Source organism: Mustela nigripes, chromosome 13 (genome assembly GCF_022355385.1).
Source record: "Mustela nigripes isolate SB6536 chromosome 13, MUSNIG.SB6536, whole genome shotgun sequence".
In the NCBI taxonomy this organism is placed as follows: domain Eukaryota; kingdom Metazoa; phylum Chordata; class Mammalia; order Carnivora; family Mustelidae; genus Mustela; species Mustela nigripes.
This window is the reverse complement of record NC_081569.1, coordinates 17653793-17673639: the sequence shown is the minus strand read 5'-3', so window position 1 is coordinate 17673639 and position 19847 is coordinate 17653793. Positions and strand designations below refer to the sequence as shown.

At 42.6% G+C, this 19847-nt stretch overlaps 1 protein-coding gene across 6 annotated transcripts in view; it reads left to right on the top strand.

Moving 5' to 3' along the window:
* Positions 1-19847, top strand: part of ADAMTS17 (ADAM metallopeptidase with thrombospondin type 1 motif 17) — a 374867-nt gene that overhangs the window by 294100 nt on the left and 60920 nt on the right. For all 6 annotated transcript variants that reach the window (XR_009399014.1, XM_059371667.1, XM_059371665.1 and 3 more), the window contains one exon: positions 16949-17153. Coding sequence is in view for 5 of the 6 variants with exons in the window: in XM_059371667.1 (XP_059227650.1) it covers positions 16949-17153 (205 nt within the window). In the remaining variant the exon portion in view is untranslated. The remainder of the gene's footprint in view (positions 1-16948; positions 17154-19847) is intronic.

Sequence of the window (19847 nt, the reverse complement as noted above, 5' to 3'; positions counted from 1 at the left end):
TTACTTATTAAAGAGAGAAAGGGGCACAAGCAGGTGGAGGGGACAGAGGGAGAGGGCAAAGAAGATTCCCCACTGAGCAGGGAGCCCCATGCAGGGCTCAATCCCAGGACCATGGGATCATGATCTGAGCCCAAGGCAGACAGACACTTAACCAACTGAGACACCCTGGCACCCTGCTTCATATCTCTTAAATAATAACGTAATACAGACACATCTAAAACCCTCCTTGTCCCCTCTGATCCTCTTCTCTGCCCCTCCCATTAGCGTATATGCTTCCCATCCAAATTTCCAAGCTTTCCCTGTATATGGATCTGTCAGCAAACAAGAGAAGGCATTGTCTGGCATGTTTCAGCAAGGTCCTAGCCAGCATATGTACGTTCATCTTGCCTTTGGGATCTTTCCATGTTGCCACGGTGGTTCTGGTGCATCTGTTTTTTCAACTTTTTATTTTTCCATTTTCTGTATCTAAGTCATTCTGCCATTGGTCGACATTTGGGTTGTTTGCCAGTTGGGGTTTATATAAATAGTTATGCACTAAACATCCTTGTCCAGTTTCCTTGAGCACATCTGCAAGAAATTGCATCCCTAGAAATGCAAGGAGAGAGTCATAAGATATGCACACATTGAGCTTTCTCAAAGGGCTTACCTGTAGTTACCATGCCATAAACACAATAGAAACTACCATTGCTCCGGTCATGGCCAAATTTGGTTTAGTCAGACTTTGTAGTGTTGCCAATCTGGTAGGCAGGAAATGGTTAAATCATTGTTTGATTTTTTTTTTTAAACTCTCCTGCTCTATAGTAAGATCTAGTATTTTCATAGAAAATTCTGATATTTCTTCCTCTCTGATAGATTCTCCTGTTCTCTGCCAGTTAACCCATTTGGCTATTTATCTATCTCGACTTGATTTATAAGGGTTCTTAATATGTCCTAGATTATAAATATCTTACTTTGAGGCCTGTTCTTTTCACCTGTGGTGTGTTTGAGTAGAAGCTTTTATCTTTAATTTAGTTGCATTGATTGACTTTTAATTTGGGGGTTTTGCTTCTTCTGTCTTACTTGACAGTTCCTTCTGTATGTTGCCAGTCATCAATCTACTTTCTCACATGTTCCTCCAGAAATTTTAAGATTTGGCTTTCCCTGTATATAAGACTTTAACCTATCCAGAAGGTCTTTCTCTGGATAGTATGAGTTGAGACCATGAAGTTATTTCTTCTATACAATAACATGCTGCTTCTGCATGTTGATTCTTTTTCTGTCGACTGGTAAGGCTATATTTTTGGCAGCTAACATAACAAAACACACGATTTTTTTGAGCACAAGAAAGCTACAATGGAAATAAGCTGTAAGAAGGTAATGATCCATCTTACTCTGCATTTTCAGAAACTAAAAATATACATATATTTATATTTAACCAAAAATATACATATATGTAACTTGTGGGTTAAAATGGAAATGGTACTGAAAATTACAAAATATTGAGAACTAACAAGTATCTCTTATTTACTTCTTTCCCTTCTTTTATTTGGAAACTATAGATTGTTTCTCTGTTCTTTCAGTGGTTACCCTTAAATGTTTCATGTATATCTGAACTCTCAGGGTTTCAGTAAAGTTCAGAGTTACTCAGAATCACTAGCCTTTTCCCAAACAACACAGTGACCTTGGCATACCTCATCCCTTGAACAGCCCTCTATTTGTCCCCATTATTATCTGGGGATTTGGTGCTACTATTTTGAAAAAATAAAAGTGGTTTGGGCACAAATATTAGATTAATTAGTTAAAATGGACAAATTCCCAGGAATACAAACTGTTGAAACTGACTGAGGAAAAAAAAAATAGGTAACCTGAATAGACCTATAACAAGTAAAGAGATTGAATTAGTAATAAAAACTTCTCATAAAGAAAGGCCCAAGATCAGATGGCTTTACTGGTGAATTTTACCACACATATAAAGAAGAATTAGTATAAGTCCTTCACAAACTCATCCAAAAAGTGGGGGGAGGAAGAAGCACTTTATGACTCATCCTGTAAGGCCAGTGTTACCCTGATAACAAAACTAGACACAATGTTTCAAAAAAACTACAGGCTAGTATCTCTTATCAATAAAGAAACAAAAATCCTCAACAAAATATTGGTAATTGAATTCAGCAGTATAAAAGGGATTACACACCATGACCAAGTGGAACTCGTCCCAGGAATACAAGGTTGGTTTATATCTGAAAATCAATTAATGTAGCATACCACATCAACAGAATAAAAGGTGAAATCATGTTATCATCTCAGTTGACAAACACACACAAAAAAGCAGTTGACAAAATGTAATACTCCTTCACAATAAAAAATACAGCAAACTACGACTAGAAAGGAATTTCGTCAACCTCATAAGGAACATCTATAAAAAACCCACAGCTACCATCATACTTAATGGAGAAGGACTGTTTTTCTCCTAAGAGAAGAACAAGACAAAAATGTCTGCTTTTACCACTTATATTCAACATTGTACTGTGCCTGTAGACATTTTCAGGCAAGAATATGAAGTGAAAATGAGAAGGCATCTCGATTGGAGAAGTGAAACTATATCTATTTGTAGATGGCATGATTTATATAGAGAAAATTCTAAAAAATCCATGAAAAAAGTTGCTAAAACTGCATACTGAGCAAGATTATAGGATATAAAATCAATATACAAAAATCTATTATATTGCTCTATCCTTGCAAGGGATTATCTGAAAAGGAAATTAAGAAAGTAGTTCCTTCTATAGTAGCATCAAAAACAATAAAATACTTAGAAATGATTTTATAAAAGAAGTACAGGATTTCTACACTGAAAAAACCAAAATGTTATTGAAAGAAAAAGTAACAAATATCTAAATATATCCCAAGTTCATGGACTGGAAGACTTAAGATTAAGATGGAAATATTCTACAAATAGATCAACTGCTTTAACACAATCTCTATTAAAATTCAACTATTAAACCTATATAAATATATAAATATATATATATTTATAGCTATAACACAATCCCTGTTAAAATTCCAGATGTCTTTATTGCATAAACCAGACAAGCTGATTTTAAAGTTTATGTGGAATTGCAAAGGGCCTTGAAGAGTCAAAACGATCTTTAAAAATAAGAACAAAGGTGGAGGACTTGTGCTTCTTGATTTCAAAAATTACTACAAAGCTAAAATAGTCAGGACAGTATGGTACTGGCATAAAGAAAAACATAAATAATAATAGGATATAATGGAGTATCCAAAAATAAACCCTTCCATTTACTGTCAGTTGATTTTTGATAAGGATTCCAAGACATTTCAGTGAACAAAAAACTAATCTTTTCTGCAAATTGTGCTGAGACACTGGATGTTTACATGCAGAAGAACGAAGTGGGATCCTTAGCCCATACCATAGACAAAAGTGAATTCAAAATGGATCAAAACCTAAGTGTAAGAGCTAAAGCTTTAAAACTTAAAAAAAGCAATCATAAGTCTTCCTGACTCCTGATTAGGCAAGTGTTTCTTAGATACGAGAGCAAAATCACAGACAACAACAAAAAATACGTAGATGATGAGACATTATTCAAATTTAAAATTTTTGTGCTTCAAAGTCATCAAGAAAATGAAAAGATAATCCAAAGAATTGAAGAAAACTTTTGCAAATCATATATCTGATAAAGTAATTGCATCTAGAATATATAAAAAATACAACTCAATAATAAAAAAGACAACCCAATTAAAAATGGACAAATCATCTGAGTAGACATTTCTCTGAAGGTCTACAAATGACCAACAAGCACATGAGTAGATGCTCATTATCATCAGCCATCAGGGAAATACAAATAAAACCACAGTGAAAGTCAGCAAATGGTAAATACATACAAAGGAATGAAGTTGGATCCTTACTTTATACAGTATGCAAAAATTAACTGAAAGTGAACCAGAGACCTAAAGGTAAGAGATAAAACTATAAAGCTCTTAAAAGGAAACAGGAAAAAAGTGTTATGATCTTGGATTTGATGATGATTTCTTTAGCTATTTCAAGAAAAGCGCAAGCAACAAAAGGAAAAATAGATAATTTGGACTTGATCAAAATTAAAAACTCTTAGGCGTTGAAGATACTATCAACAGAATGAAAGGCAGCCAAAATAATGGGAAAAATATTTGCAAATCATATATTTGATAAAAGAGTAATATAGAGAATATATATATTCTACAGAATATATATAGATTATATAATATATAAACTCTACAAATCCAACAAAAAACAACCCAATTTAAAAATAGGCAAAGGACTTGGTTCTGTATTTCTCCAAAGAAAACACAGTTGGTCAATAAGCACATGAAAATATGCTTAACATCACTAGTCATGAGGGAACTATCCTTCAAAAGCATGAGATAATCCCTTATACCCATTTGGATGGTTGTTATCCAAAAAAAGCAAATAACAAGTGTTGGTAAAGATGTGGCAAAATTAGAACCCTTATATATCGCTGATTAAAATGTCTAATGGTATAATCATTGGGGGAAATAATATGGTGGTTCCTCAAAAAAATTAAATACTGAATTACCATATCATGTAGCAATTCCACTTCTGGGTATATATCCAAAAGAACTGAAAGCAGGGACTCAGAAAAAACGTTGTACAACCATGTTCATAGCAAGATTATTCACAATAGCCAAGAAGTAGAAGCAACCCAAAGTGTCTATCAGTGGACAAATGGATAAATGAAATGTATTACATACATACAATGGAATATTATTTAGCCTTAAGAAGGGAAGAAATTTTTTTTAAAGATTATTTGTTTTAGAGAGAGAAAGTGTGCAAGCAGTGGGGAGGCACAGAGGGAAAAGGAAGAGAGAGTATCTCAAGCAGACTCCATGCCGAGTGCAAAACCAAACACAGGGCTCAATCTCACAACCCTGGGATCATGACCTCAGCCAAAATCAAGAGTCGGAGGCTTAATCATCTGAGGTACCCAGGTGCCCCAAGAAGGGAAGAAATTCTGACACATGCTACACAATATGGATGAAACTTGAAGAAATTATGCTAAAGAAGCCACTCACAGAAGGGCAGATACTATGTGATTCCATTTATAGGAGGTACCTGGAGTCATCACATTCATAGAGACAGAAAGGATGATAGTTCCCAGGGGGTTGGGAAGGGAATGGAAATAAGTAGCTATTGTTTAATGAGTCCAGAGTTTCAGTTTGGGAAGAAGAAAAGTTTGGAAGATGATGGTGATGGCTGTTCAACATTGTGAACGTATTTAATGCCACTGAACTATACACTGAAGAGTGATTAAAATGTTAAACTCCATGGTTTGTATCTTTTGCCACAATAAAACAAAACTACAGGGAGATACCATTTTATACCCATTAGAATGACCATAATGAAAAAGACAGACAATAGCAAAAGTGTATATGGATGTGATGAACTTAGAACCTTCCTGAACTACTGCAGGATTGCAAAATGGTGCAGCTGCTTTGGAAAAGCCTGGCATTCCTCAAATCGTTAAACATACAGCTAACATATCAAACAGCAGTTCTACTCCTTGGAATATACCCAAGAAAAATGAGAACATCTATCCACACAAAAATTATACACAGATGTTCATTGTAGCATGATTCATAATAGCCAAAACATGGAAACAACCCAAATGCCCATCCACTGATGAGCTGAAAAATAAAATGTGGTATATCCATGCAATCATCTATTATTCAAAAATAAAAGGGAATGAAGTACTGCTGTATGCCACCACATATATGACTTTTGGAAACATTATGCTAAGAAAAAGAAACCAGTTACCAGGAACCACATGTTATAGGATTCCATGTATATGAAATGTCCAGAAGAGGCAAAACTATAAAGATAGAAAATAGATTAGTGTTTGCCAAGGGTTGAGAGTGATGGAGGTAGGGGACTTGGAAGATGACACCTAAGTCATATGGGGGTTTCTCTTGGAGGTAACTAACTGTTCTAACATTGATTGTGGTGGTGGTTGCACAATTCTGTGAATATATTGAATTTGCTCCTTACATGGCTGAATTATATAGTATGTCAATTGTATCTCACTGGAACCATTAAAATGGTTCTTCCATTTAACTAATGTGTGACCTGGGGCAAGGCGCTTAACCTCTCTGTGCCTCGATTTGCTCACCTGCAAATGGCTTTATGTGGGATCATCATAAGGATCAAATAAGTTGAATTATGTCAGGTGCTGAGAACATTGCCTGGCACAAAGGAGACCCGGAAAAAGGATTACCTGGTATAAGATCTAGAGAAATCATTTTCTTCTAGATTTTTTATTTTAATTCCAGTGTAGTTAGCATACAGCATTATTATTAGTTTCAGGTGTACAACATAGTGATTCAACACTTCCATACATTACTCAGTGCTCATCATGATAAGTGTACTTTGAATCCGCATCACCTGTTTCACCCATCCCCCACCCACCTCCTCTAGAGAAACCCATTTTTAAAACATTTTCCCTTGAACAATATTTTACCTAAGTGTTGAAGTCTATCTGTCCATCCTTCCTTCCTTCCTTCCTTCCTCTCTCCCTCTCTTTGTCTTCCCTTCCCCAGCAAATGAGAACTAACCACAGATTCAAAGACCTTTTCAGGAACATGTGGAAAGTTCTCAGACCCTGGCCAACCAGCCATCTTGATTCTCAGGGCTGGACTAACAGACTGGAGCCCAGAAAACCTCACATTCACAGACTTGCATATTTGTTCCTCATTATGCCCTTCAGGTTTTCATTTCCTCCTTCAAAAGACAAATATGTGAATAATATTACTTTTCGGGGAAATATATATGAGAACTCATAATTCTCAAGTTTTAAATGGAGAAACGCTGAGTTGAAACGGAACGTGAGGCTATAAAGCGTCCCTTTCGTTCCCCAGGGAGAACATCACAGCTGAGCTTGTGAAGTCCCAGTCACTGCTCCTCGCCCTGCGCCTTCTTTCACAGACATCTGTTCAATAAAAGCAGCCATGTATCTTCAGAGACTATAAATGGCACATGTTAAAATCTTGTTTTGATTGTTTTCTTAACGGAGCTGCTGGCTCAGTCTGCCTTGAGCCATAAAAGCCACTCGGACAGATGGGAGTCTGATGCTGCCTACAGTCCTCCTTGGTGTTTTGGGGAAGGGGTCCAGGGGGTCCAGCTCTTGGCCAGTCGGCCTCTGCCATGTGTCCTCACTCCCAGGCATGCAGCACAAGTGGCACCCTGGAGAAGGCCTTGTCATCCATGGGAAAATTGAGCAAGGAGTCTGCCTTCTCTGGGCCATACCCTCACTGCCCAATGGATAGCAACCCTCTACCAGGGAGGATGGGAAGAGACCCACATCCTCAGGGGGCCTCCTCTGGGTGAGCCGTCTCCCCCAGAGCTTTACCTCCCATGATTTAGCATCTGGCCTGGACTATGTAGCAGCGATCACCTGGGCCAGTCCTCCAACAAGCCTGTGAAATGAGAACACTGGTACCGACCTTTTACAGAGAAGGAAACTGAGGCTTGAGCACTGACCTGCCCAAGATCACGTGGCCGGTGAGTCAGTGGAGTGAAGACCCAAGTCCAGGTCCTGAATGTAGGCTTCCGAGAATCTGAGAATGTCTGTCTAACATACCTGTGCCCCCCTGACTTATAGGACATCATGATTAGGGTGGTGTACCCTAACCAGAACCATAATTGTGTAAGTAAAGAACAAAGCCCTTGGATTCAGACACAGAGGACCCTCACCCCTTAATAACTGGTGGGCCTTGGGCCAGTCTGGCCACCTCTCCCAGTGGTTTCTCCATCTCTAATGCAGGACTAGCCAGCCCTGAGCAGCCTTCCTCTGGGAACTCTGGCGGTGCAAATCAAGATGGTGGTGGGAAAGGACTGGGTCACAAAGCAGAGGGGTGACCGTGACTTCATAGAGTACAAAGCTGACTCACCAAAGGGCAAATGTGAGCCTTTGTTTTCAAGTTTTCTTCAAACTTTCTTTTCTTTCATTCTTTCTTTTAAGAGTTTACTTACTTATTTGAGAGGAGACAGAGATAACAAGAGAGAGGATGAGTAGGGAGAGTAGGGAAAGCAAGCTCCCTTATGAGCGGGAAGCCTGACTTGGGGTTCAGTCCCAGGACCCTAGAATCATGTCCTGAGCCAAAGGCAGATGCCCAACCAACTGAGCCACCCAGGTGCCCCTCTTCAAACTTTCTAAATGAAAAGGGAGAGCTTCGATCCGTCTACCTTTCCAGATCAGACATCCTGGGTGCTTCCTGGCTTTGGGGTGGACAATATCACTCTTATCAAAGCCCAGACCCTTTATCAAAGTGGACTAACCAATGGGCCTGGACTTTGCCCCAAATCTCAAAGGGGAGACAGGGTTGAGCCCTGACTGAGTCCCAGTCTTCCCCTTAACACATTCTCTCTACTCACCAGTCCCTGGCCTCCCACCCCTGCTGGCCATCTGCATCTCAGATACTATGTGGGCCTCTGACAGATCACCTGCTCTGTCATCTGGCCCAGGATGATTTTTCCCAGAGCTTCTGCCCCTTGTAGACAGACGTGTCCATGAGAGGAAGCTCCTGGTCTGTTCTGGAGCTATTCTCAGCACTTCCTTCTCACTCAGAGGCCCTCTCTCACTGGTGCTTCTTCCATGAGCAGCCTCTTGACCAGAGCCCCAATGAGAATGCTGAGAGGTCTTCCTTACCTCTGCCATGGGGACAGGCCTGGTTTCCAAAGCTTGAGTATGACCCCAAGATTGAGATCTGTGGAGCCCACTGTGTAGACATCAAATCAGATTTGTTTGAAGTCTCTCTTCTCCACCCTCATTCAACTGAGCAGTCACAGCGCTGGCAGCCCTTCTCCCTGGGGCCTCTCCTCACTCAGCAACACCTCCTTGTGGCTAAATCCAGAAAATACTTTTCAGGCCTCTTCCAACCCAACCCTATCTGGCATTTCTTGAACAGTCTTGCCCCTTCTCCTTATTCCAGTCATAGATGCTCACCTTCCTGGCCCCTGCCATCTGTCCTCTGTTCTCTTTTCTCCCTGTAGAAGCTCCCCAGGTGAGTTGTTCTTACCGGCTCTCTACCATGACCTTCTTGCTGATGACTTCCCACCCTGAGTCCCCACCCCAGACCACACCCCTGAACGCCAGAACTGCCCCTGCGGACCCTTCCCAGCACCACTCAGCTCCCAGAGGTGCTTCAACCTGACCTTCTCAAAGTGGTGCCCACCCTTCTGCCCCCCAGGCCAAGTCTTCTCCCTGTGTTCTGCATCACTGTGGAGGCAGCATTGGTGTCCTCTGAGCCCACTGGAATCCTGATCTTGACTCTTGTCCCCTTTGTTTCTGGCCCCACATACCCAAAGCCCTGTCAGTCTCACTCTTAAACAGCTTTGAGTCCATTTTCCACTTCTCCACTACTGCCTCGGTGAAGGCCATCACCTTTCTCCAAGTTTCATGATTACCTGAGACACCCAAGGCAACTTCTCTTCCACCCACCTTTAAGTACTCTTTGAGTACCAGCTGTCCCAAACTGGGCGGCCTCACTCTCTCACCCCTTGGCATATCATAGCAGGCTCTCTCTGTGAGAGCACTGAGCCCGGCTTCTGTGATGGGCCAACTTCACCTTGGATCCAACTCAAACTCCATTTCCTCCACAGCACTTATCAGATAGTGAAGAAATTGTCTGTTTATATGTTTCTCTTTCCCCCAAGGACCACACAATTGCCTGAGCTTCATGAATGTAGGGACACTGAGCCAAGTGCCCCAGCGCTCAGTTGAGAACTTGGCATAAAGTTGACACTCATGTGCCTGGGGGACATGTAAGCCAAGGTTGAACAAAGCAACTGTACTTTGTATAGTAGCTGTTCTCTCTTTAACTTGCCCTGCAGCTTCCTGGAGCTTTGGATCTGTTTTGCATCATCCTTTCTAAGCTGTGATATTTTACATGTGGCCTATATGATGCCATGCCTGGTATTTGTCTCTGTAAGAACTGCTCAGATTGTCACATATGAACATCTCATTTCCTTCCTTTGGTTAATTTAGTCAATACAGAGAACATCCCTGGCACAGAGGTCGGCCCAGACTGGTGCTCAGCCAATGCCAGACCCTTCTTAGTGATGCATTTTAGAGATGGATAAAGTTGACTGAATCCCATAGACACACTTGTTAGCTCAAGCACCTCTTGTATTGAAATACATCTCATGCTATTTTTTTTTCTTTAGTTTGAACTTGTTGAAAGTGAATGACCTACCCATGTTCTCTCTCTGGTTGTCTATATTTGGGATTCACTTGATATTCAACATAAAATATCCATGTGAAAAGAGCAGGATTTTGAATATGTTATTTGTTCTTTGTAATCACCAAGTCAGATTTCAGCAGATTTCACAAGATCTTTGCCTAGTTTAAATCTCAGCCAAATTAAAATTTGAATAGAATGTGCATTTTGAATAAAAGCTGAAATTTCTCAGAACTGTGAATATGATGGGTCTGGGGTAGGCAAAATAACACCCCCCCCCAACACATGTCTATATCCTAATTCCCAGAACTCCTGCGTATGCTGAGTTCCGTGTCAAAGGGAAATGAGGGAGGCAGAGGGTTGCAACTGGAATTAAATTTGTGCTCTGGATTGAATTGTATCCTTCCCCCAACCAACCCCACCCCCGCCCCCAAAAAAGATGTTGAAGTCCTAGCCTTAGTATCTCGGAATGTGACTTTGTTTGGAAATAGGGTCATTACAGGTGTAATTAGCGAAGATGAGGTCATACTGAAGCCGGTGAGCCCCTGAGCTAATCTGACTGTAGTCTTTCTAAAGACAGCTATGTAAGGACATAGAGACACAGGGCAGACGCCATGTGAAGACAGGAGCAGAGATTGGAGAAACACTCGCACAAGCGAGGAATGCCAAGGATGGCCAGCTGTTGTTACAACCGAGGAAAGAGGCATAGAACAGATCGCTCAGAGCCCTCAGAAGGAGCCAAGCCTACCAACACTTTGACTTTTAACTTCTAACCTCCAGGACTATGAGAGAATAATTTTCTGATGGTTCAAGCCACCTAGTTTGTGGTCCTTTCTCCCACAACCCTCACAGACTAATACAGTTGCTAATCAGCTTAGCCTTAAAATAGATTATCCTATAGCATCCACACAGGTCTAGTACAATCACAAAGGTTCTTAAAAGAGGGGAGGAGGGTACACAAGAACGCTGGAGGGATACAGTGTGAGAAGGACTTGACCTGAAGCTGCTAACTTTGAAGATGGAGAAAAAGAACACGAGCCAAGGAATGGGGGGCAGTGTCTGGAAGCTGGAAAAGGCAGGTCTTCTCAGAGTCTCCAGAAGGAAGCAGCCCTGGGAGCAGAGCCTTTATTTTAGACTAGGGAGACCCATGTCAGATTTCCAACCTCCCAAAGTGTCAAGTGCTAAATCTGTTACTTTGTGCCATTCCATTTATGGTTATTTGCTATAGCAATAGTAAAAATAATAATAATACAAGGTCTCAGGTAGGTTCTGATTAGAACGGTCAAACTTGAAGTGTGTGTGGAGGAGCCATCTGTTTCCTATTAGACAGAAAAGGAATCCTTCCTCACTCCAGAGGAACTAAGGAAGGGTGACCTGAACTAAAGGAGCATTAACAGTGGATTCCTCAAGAATTTGTTTTAAGAAGATCTGCGAACTCAAACTTAGCTAGTAAATGTCACTGTTAAGGTTTTGAGAGGGAATGAGTGTTTAAAAAAAAAAAAAATCAGACTTCAGTTGTTATATGAATTGTTTTATGGAATAGCAGTTCCTTTCTCAAATTCCTGGACTTGGAATTAATTAATGGAATTTTCCTCAGATGTTTACTTGCATGGAGATGGTCCACCACTGTAGACCAGCTTCCTGCAGCCATGTACTCATTCTGGTAAAATGGTTCAGCCACAAAAACCAGTTTCCAGAAAGTCATTTTTTTTTCTCCCCATACCTCGCTGAGGTATTTGTCAAGATCAGAAACAAAATCATCATCATCATCATCATCATCATCTAGTTGAAAAATATCTCTGATCACTGTGAGCCAGCTCCTCCCATCTCTCAGGCAGGGCTGTGAGGATGCTCCGCACGGATGCTTTATGGCCACAACATGGCTGCATGGAGCTGAGCACCAGCCTTGTTTCCTGCCTCATCCATGCCTCCCTGGGACAGAGGAGACACTTCACCTCCTTGTCCCTTTCTCATGTCTCTACTCCCTGTTTCTAACCATCACTTTTTTTTAATTAAATTATAGTAAAATACATGTAAAATTTACCACCTTGAATGCAAGTTGGTGCAGCCACTTTGGAGAACAGTGTGGAGATTCCTCAAGAAAGTAAAAATAGAGCTTCCCTATAACCCTGCAATTGCACTACTGGGTATTTACCCCAAAGATACAGATGTAGTGAAAAGAAGGGCCATCTGTACCTTAATGTTTATAGCAGCAATGGCCACGGTCGCCAAACTGTGGAAAGAACCAAGATGCCCTTCAATGGACGAATGGATAAGGAAGATGTGGTGCATATACACTATGGATTATTATGCCTCCATCAGAAAGGATGAATACCCAACTTTTGTAGCAACATGGACGGGACCGGAAGAGATGATGCTGAGTGAAATAAGTCAAGCAGAGAGAGTCAATTATCATATGGTTTCACTTATTTGTGGAGCATAACAAATAGCATGGAGGACAAGGGGAGTTAGAGAGGAGAAGGGAGTTGAGGGAAATTGGAAGGGGAGGAGAACCATGAGAGACTATGGACTCTAAAAAACAATCTGAGGGTTTTGAAAGGGCCAGGGGGTAGGAGGTTAGGGGAACCAGGTGGTGGGTATTATAGAGGGCACAGATTGCATGGAGCACTGGGTGTGGTGCAAAAACAATGAATACTGTTACACTGAAAATAAAAAAAAATTTTTTTTAATTAAAAAAGACATTGAGGGCGCCTGGGTGGCTCAGTGGGTTAAGCCGCTGCCTTCGGCTCAGGTCATGATCTCAGGGTCCTGGGATCGAGTCCCACATCGGGCTCTCTGCTCAGCAGGGGGCCTGCTTCCCTTCCTCTCTCCTACTGTGATCTCTCTCTGTCAAATAAATAAATTTTTTAAAAAAATCTTTAAAAAAAAATAAAAAATACATTGAAATTAAAAAAAAATTTACCACCTTAACCATTGTTAAGTTACAGATCGGTGGCATGAAGTACGTTCACAGAGCTGTGCAGCCATGACAGCCGACCATCTCCAGAAGTCTATAGACCTCTTGTGCAAGCGCAACTCCACGCCCATTAAACATGAGCTCCCCATTCCTTCCCACCTGGTAGCCCCCATTCCACTTTCAGTCTCTCTGAATCTACTCCAGTTGCCTCACCCAACCGGAATCATTCAGGATGTCTACTTTCGTGACTTGCTTATTTTGCTCAGCATAATGTCCCCCAGGGTCATCCATGCTGCAGCCTGGGACAAGAGCGCCTTCCTTTTTAGGCTGAATCTTATCCCCGTGGTACAAACTTAGCATACCTTGTTTACCTGTGTATCTACCAACAGACACTTGGCTTGCTTTCGCCTTTTGGCTACCATGAGTAATGCTGCCATGAGCAGGGACACCCAGATATTTTCCCATCAGTGTTTTTATTGTAAGTTTTTATCTGAATTCCAGTTAGGGGGCACCTGGGTGGCTCAGTCTGCCTTCAACTCAGGTCATGATCCTGGGCTCCTGGGATCGAGCCCCTGCATGGGGCTCCCTGCTCAGCAGGGAGTCTTCTTCTCCCTCTCCCTCTGCTCCCCCCACCTCATGTTCTTGCTCTCTCATACACGCAAATAAATAAATAAAATCTTAAAAAAAAAAAAAAAACAGGAGGATATGAAGCCTTTTCCATGGTTGAGGTCAATGCAGTAGCACCAAACAGGTCTCTGGCTAGAACCTCACATTTGCATTCACAAAGTCAATGGCAAAAGGTCAGGACAAAGGAAATCTGGCTGAGAGTCAGTTCGGGAGAGGAAAAAAAGAAGTCATAGGAGGTAACAGAGGTGCAGTCTGCTTGTTTAAAACAGACATAGTGTGGAGTTGAGCTACTTTAATGAACACAGAGCCTCCCTTTAAAGAGGGGAAAAAATCATCACATTCTCCCCTGATGCTTTCAGACCACATCTGGGCCATTTTGCCCACAACAAAGCAATCCATTTTGAGAATAGTAGTGACTGATTAGAGAATTAGAAGGGAAAGGATTCAGAATCTGCCACATGCAAATTATCCTTATCAAGTTAAGAGAAAACTTAAAAGGGGAACAAAAGAGCTATCTTCAAATATTTAAGAAGGCGATCCTGTTACTCCTAAGACCAGAAGAGGAAAAATAGGTAGGAGTTGGTTTCATTTTGAGTGTTGTCCAGGCTAAAATTGGGGCAAGATTTGCTCATTGCTCTCTAGGACTTCATTATCACCTACTGAGGAGATAAAGAAGAACAATTACCAAGAGTTATATAGGCTTAAGTGTGCCAGGTGTTGGTGTGAGCAGCTTACAGGCAATATGTCCCTTGTCCTCACACTCCAGGGTAGACACGGTCACTTCCATCCCACAGCATAGGCAAGGGATCTGGTAAGAAGAGCTTCCCTGCAGGGGCTTAGAAGACAGTGAGGAGCTCTACCAAGGGGACTGGAAGTCAGAAGAGCTTGAGCTCAAGGCCTGAGCTTGCACTAACAGACAAGGAAGAACAATATAGAGGTGGAGGGGAGAGGGCCTGGGTAGCTCCCAAAATTTTCTCAAAGTTTAGCCCAACCACTGCCACCACCCCCAGCTAATAAAAATGACCCTCATCTCCTGCCTTGACTAGTGCAGTAGTCTCCTCGTTGCTGCCCTGTAGACTGGTATCTGCCCAGAGCAAGAATGACCCTCTCTGAGCTTGGAGGGCACATCACTCCTCTCACCAAACCCCATGTGACTGCATCTTATGCAAACAAGAGCCACAGTGGCCAACCAGGGCCTGTAGGATCTCACCCTGTCCTCTCCCATGTTCCTCTGTCTGCCCCTCTCTCTTTTCAGCCCTCCCCCAGCCACACCAGACCCCATGCTGTTCCTCAGCCCTGCCAGCACACTCTTCTCCAGGGCCTTTGCACCCACTGTGTCCTCTGCCTAGCAGTCCTTTCCCAAGGAACTACATGATGACTTTTTTGCTTACTTCTAGGCTCTGCTCACATGTCAGCTTATCCATGGGACCATCCCTGCCACCTTAAGTGCTCACCCCTCACCTCCTCCCCGGTCTTCCCTCCATAGCTTTACTTTTCTCTAAAGCATTTACCCACCATGTGGCATCTTCTCTTTTCATGTAGGATGTATAGTATACACTATGTATGGTCTATTGTGTTATCATTCTTTATAAATCATTCTGTGTATCTTTATCATCCTCTATATATCAACTATATATTGGGTATATATACTGATAGACATAGTTGACATAAATATATAGATCTACTATACACTATATATAGTCTACTTTGTATCCTTCCTTGGTTTACTGTCTGTCCCCATCGGGAGGCTAAGATTCAGAGGACAGGGCTTTGTTTTGTTCCCTGCCTCATCATCAGAACCTAGAACAGTGCCTGGCACATGGGAAGCCCTCCGTGCATGTGCCGCGCTGGGATAGATGAATGAGCAAGTAAGCTGGACCTGGAAATGAAGAGAGGCCTGGCACCACCTAGTGTCCCCTCAAGAACCCTGCCAGGGTGGAAGACACCACCGACATTTCTAACAGTAGAACATGATCAGAATTGGTTTCAGGAGCTTAGGGCTATTCCAACTAATGAGGAAGAACTGAATGGTTATCAGACCTGGCCATCAGTGGATTCAGCCCTTTTTAAAAAAGATTTTATTTATTATTTATTTGACAGACAGAGATCACAAGTAGGCAGAGAGGCAGGCAGGGCAGTGGGGAAGCAGGCTCCCTGCTGAGCAGAGAGCCCGATGCGGGACTCAATCCCAGAACCCTGGGATCATGACCTTAGCCAAAGGCAGAGGCTTTAACCCACTGAGCCACCCAGGCACCCCGGATTCAGCCATGTTGTCAAGTGGTGAGCTCCTGGGAGCTGGGAGGATCTGAGGCTCATGCAGGGACCGACAGAGGAGAGGGTCCTTTTGTGTCCCCAAAAAGGCATTCAAAGCCCCATTTGTGTCCTGAGAAATCGTGATTTCCAATAGCTTAGCTTCTTGCCACACCAGGCTGAGACCCTGGTCATTGAAATGGAAGGCAGTTAAGCCAAATTTTAGTGGAGCACTGTCACCAGCTCAGTCTTGTCCCAGCCCACAACTTGCCTCCTCAAGAATGACTGTCCCCACCCAAGAAGGCCCTCCACTCTTTGGAGGACCAGGAAGTCCCTGGTCCTGGTGTGTTCAAGCTGGCCCTGGGTGTCCTTTGTCAGGGACCGTGCTGGTCAGGTTTTGTTGTAGTCACAAACCACCTGAGCCTCTCAGTGGCTGACAGCCATGTCCTGTTATGGCAGAGGTCAGATGTCGGAGATTCCCATGGTGGGACCTGCTATTCTCATGGCAGAGGGCAGGAAACAGAGAGAAGCAGAGCCAAACAACACAATCACATTCGAAGCTTCTGCTGGGAAATGGCCAGCTTCATGTCCACTCACACCCCATTGAACAAAACATGACGTAGACAGTGGGTGGGATATGTGATCCCGCCCCAGAGAGAGCAACCACTCAGGACCAATAATTATATCTGCCATAGAGCTGTTGTGAGCAGAAGGATTTCTGTTTTGAATAAGCCTTTGACCCGTTTAACTCATGTGACTCCCTCTGCTCTACTACTTCAGAATTATTTTGCATGTCAATTGCAAAGCTCTCTATATCCATTTCCCTCCCTCATGCTACAGGCCCAAGACTCCATGATGTGTCTGGAAGGCCCCTTGGGGCAGCTGGCCTCCCCACCCGGTTATTTTCTCATTGTCTTTCCTTCTCCTGGACAGGTGGGTGGCAGGCCCATGGAGCCCCTGCTCAGCTACCTGTGAGAAGGGGATCCAGCATCGTGAGGTAACCTGCGTATACCAGCTGCAAGACGGCACCCACGTCACCACACGGCCCCTCTACTGCCCAGGCCCCCGGCCAGCACCAGTGCAGAGCTGTGAAGGCCAAGACTGCCTGTCCATCTGGGAGGCATCTGAGTGGTCACAGGTGGGTGCCCGGGCTGCCTTGTCCACAGGGACCCCAACATGGTGCCTTTCCCTCTATGCTATTTGTGACTCAATCCCAAGTATCACAGTGCTTGCCAGCCCCTAGCTAACTAAAAAAGATGTATTCTAGCTCATGTGTTCCTAACTTCCAACTGAGAAGACAATATGGCTAAACAAACATGGGTAATGTGTTTTTGATCATATGTATGTTTTTGGTAATATTTACCACAGTTCAATCCCAGTTCCTTAGAAAATTCTCATTTAAAGATGGATGGATGATGGGTGGATGGTTGGATGGTTGGGTGGGTGGTTGGATGGATGGATGGATAGATGGATGGTTGGTTGGGTGGGTGGGTAGATGGATGGATGGATGGGTGGGTGGGTGGATGGATGGATGGATGGATGGATGTTTGGGTGGGTGGTTGGGGAGGTAATTACGTAGGTAAACATACCAATTGACTAACCAGCTGACCTTCTAATTTTCTTTTGGTGTATTTGAATTCTAGTGCCATCAGATTGGGAAGGCAGTTTCAAAGGTTTTCTCTGAACTCTGTGTCAGTCTTTGCAGATTATAAGAGGCAAAGCAGACACTTGGAGGGACAGTTTTTAGTATACAAGTTGGAGTCACATATCTCATGCCATAAAACATTTTGGAAAGAGGTCAGTTAAGCCTTAAGTTTTAACTTGAAAGACTGATTCTGGAAATATTTTATCTTTGTTAATATCATCCTTCAAGGCTTTGTGTTGACTTTGCATTAATGATTTTGACTGGCCATAAAACAAAAAATAGCTTGAATAAAGGGCAAGTTTCCCTCAGGTCCTCCATCAAATGTGTTCTAGGAAAGTCAGAAAGGCTAAATCCAAGACACTCTTCAGTGTGGAAAATATTTTTAAAGTTCTTTTTTATTGCCAAACAGTTGGAATTATTTTGAATAAGAAAGTATTCAGCCCATTCTTAATGAGCGAAAAGTCTACCCTTGGCTGCTCAGAAATGGGGTTTACTTTTCAGACAGATCTTGACATATACACATTTGAAGACCTGAGACTTTATCCTGCACTTTATGATATTTTAGGGAAAAGAGTTTAAAATTTTTATTTTTTATATATACTTAGGATTGTAAGTTGAACATTCAAGGGACCTCTTTTAGGGAGGGGGACTACTTGCTGGAGGGGTTGGGGCAGGCATGCAGTTCCACCACCACCCTGCCCCCGACCTTGAGCCTGAGGTCCTTGATCACTAGCTCTTGATCCAAACAAAATTTATGCTTTAATCAGATCAAAGCCATAAATTTTCCATCCAGACTCTTTTTAATAGAAAAAAAAAAGTCCTTACCAAAGTAACCAAGGCTGACATTATCAACTATCATCATAGCATTAAGAATACCAGATTGGAAAATGTGAGACAACTAAAGCAAGGTTTAAAGAAATATCTCTAGTTTCACATCTGTATCTCTGAGTGTACCTGATCCTAATGCTGAAATAGTATCCACACCAGTCTCCTTCTGGCTCAGTTCAGGCTCGAGCCAAATGCCTCTTTCTGAACAGTCAATTTGGAATCAAATCTTGCCCTCATTCACGAGATACTCACCAAACTGGTGTTTCTATTGCTTCACCACATGCTAAAGCCCCTTTAAAGATTTTATTTATTTATTTGAGAGAGAGAGAAAGAGCATATGCAGAGAGAGGGGTAGAGGGAGAGGGAGAAGCAGGCTCCCCGCTGAGCAGGGAGCCCACCATGGGGCTCAATCCCAGGAAGCTGGGATCATGACCTGAGTTGAAGGCAGATGCCTAACTGACTGAGCCTCCCAGGCACCCCACTGCTGAAGCCTTAAATGTTTCTTCTTTAATGTTTCTTCATCCAGAAACAAATGGGTTTAAATTTCTCATGGTAGAGAAATTTATTTGACTGCAGAAGTTGCCTTTGTAGAGCTGGCATCTGTTGATTGCCCTTCCTATCTCTCCCCCAGCTTCTTCCAAGCTTTGTTAGAATGAGGAGCAGTTACCAGGAAGGAAGCAAAAGATAGTGACTGTCTCCTGTTCTCAGTTCCTCCAGAGAAAGGCTCACCTGCAATGCTGCCCTTTTCTCAAAACTTCAGGCTTCCAGGGCTGCTGCTCAGAAGGGCTGAACCAAGGTTTGGTCAAGAACCAGATTAGACATTAGCATCTGAAATTCAAGGGCAGGGGATGGAAAGGGACAGGGAATGCAGAATAAGTAAGATGATGCAGGAACTCTGGCAGAAGTGGTAAGTAGGTTTCTAGTTGAAGAAGGAGCGTGGGTGTGGGCAGAGCTACTGAAATGGTCAGGGAGCATCACCAAGCATAGAAGCAGAGAGATTGACCTTCAACTCAGTCACCTAGGCTCCCACTGCAAGAGGGTAACACCTGCTCTGGACTGACCCCTTGCCTCCAAGGTTCTGAGCCAACCCCTCACCCACACACGGGATCAAATACGCATGCTCTCCACCTCCCCCCAGATGATGCCACAGCCAGTTCTGAAGTATGTGTGTTTCTTCTAAAATAAGCCAGCTAAGTCTGAAAAACAAAACAAAACAAAACAAAAACTTCAGAGAGCTAAATTGAACTCATCGGAAAAATAGAGCTATATAACATTTTGGGATAAATGTTAATAATAGAAATATAAAGAACAACTTTTGTCCTTTAGATGCATTTTCCCAGGGGACACAGTGGAACTTTT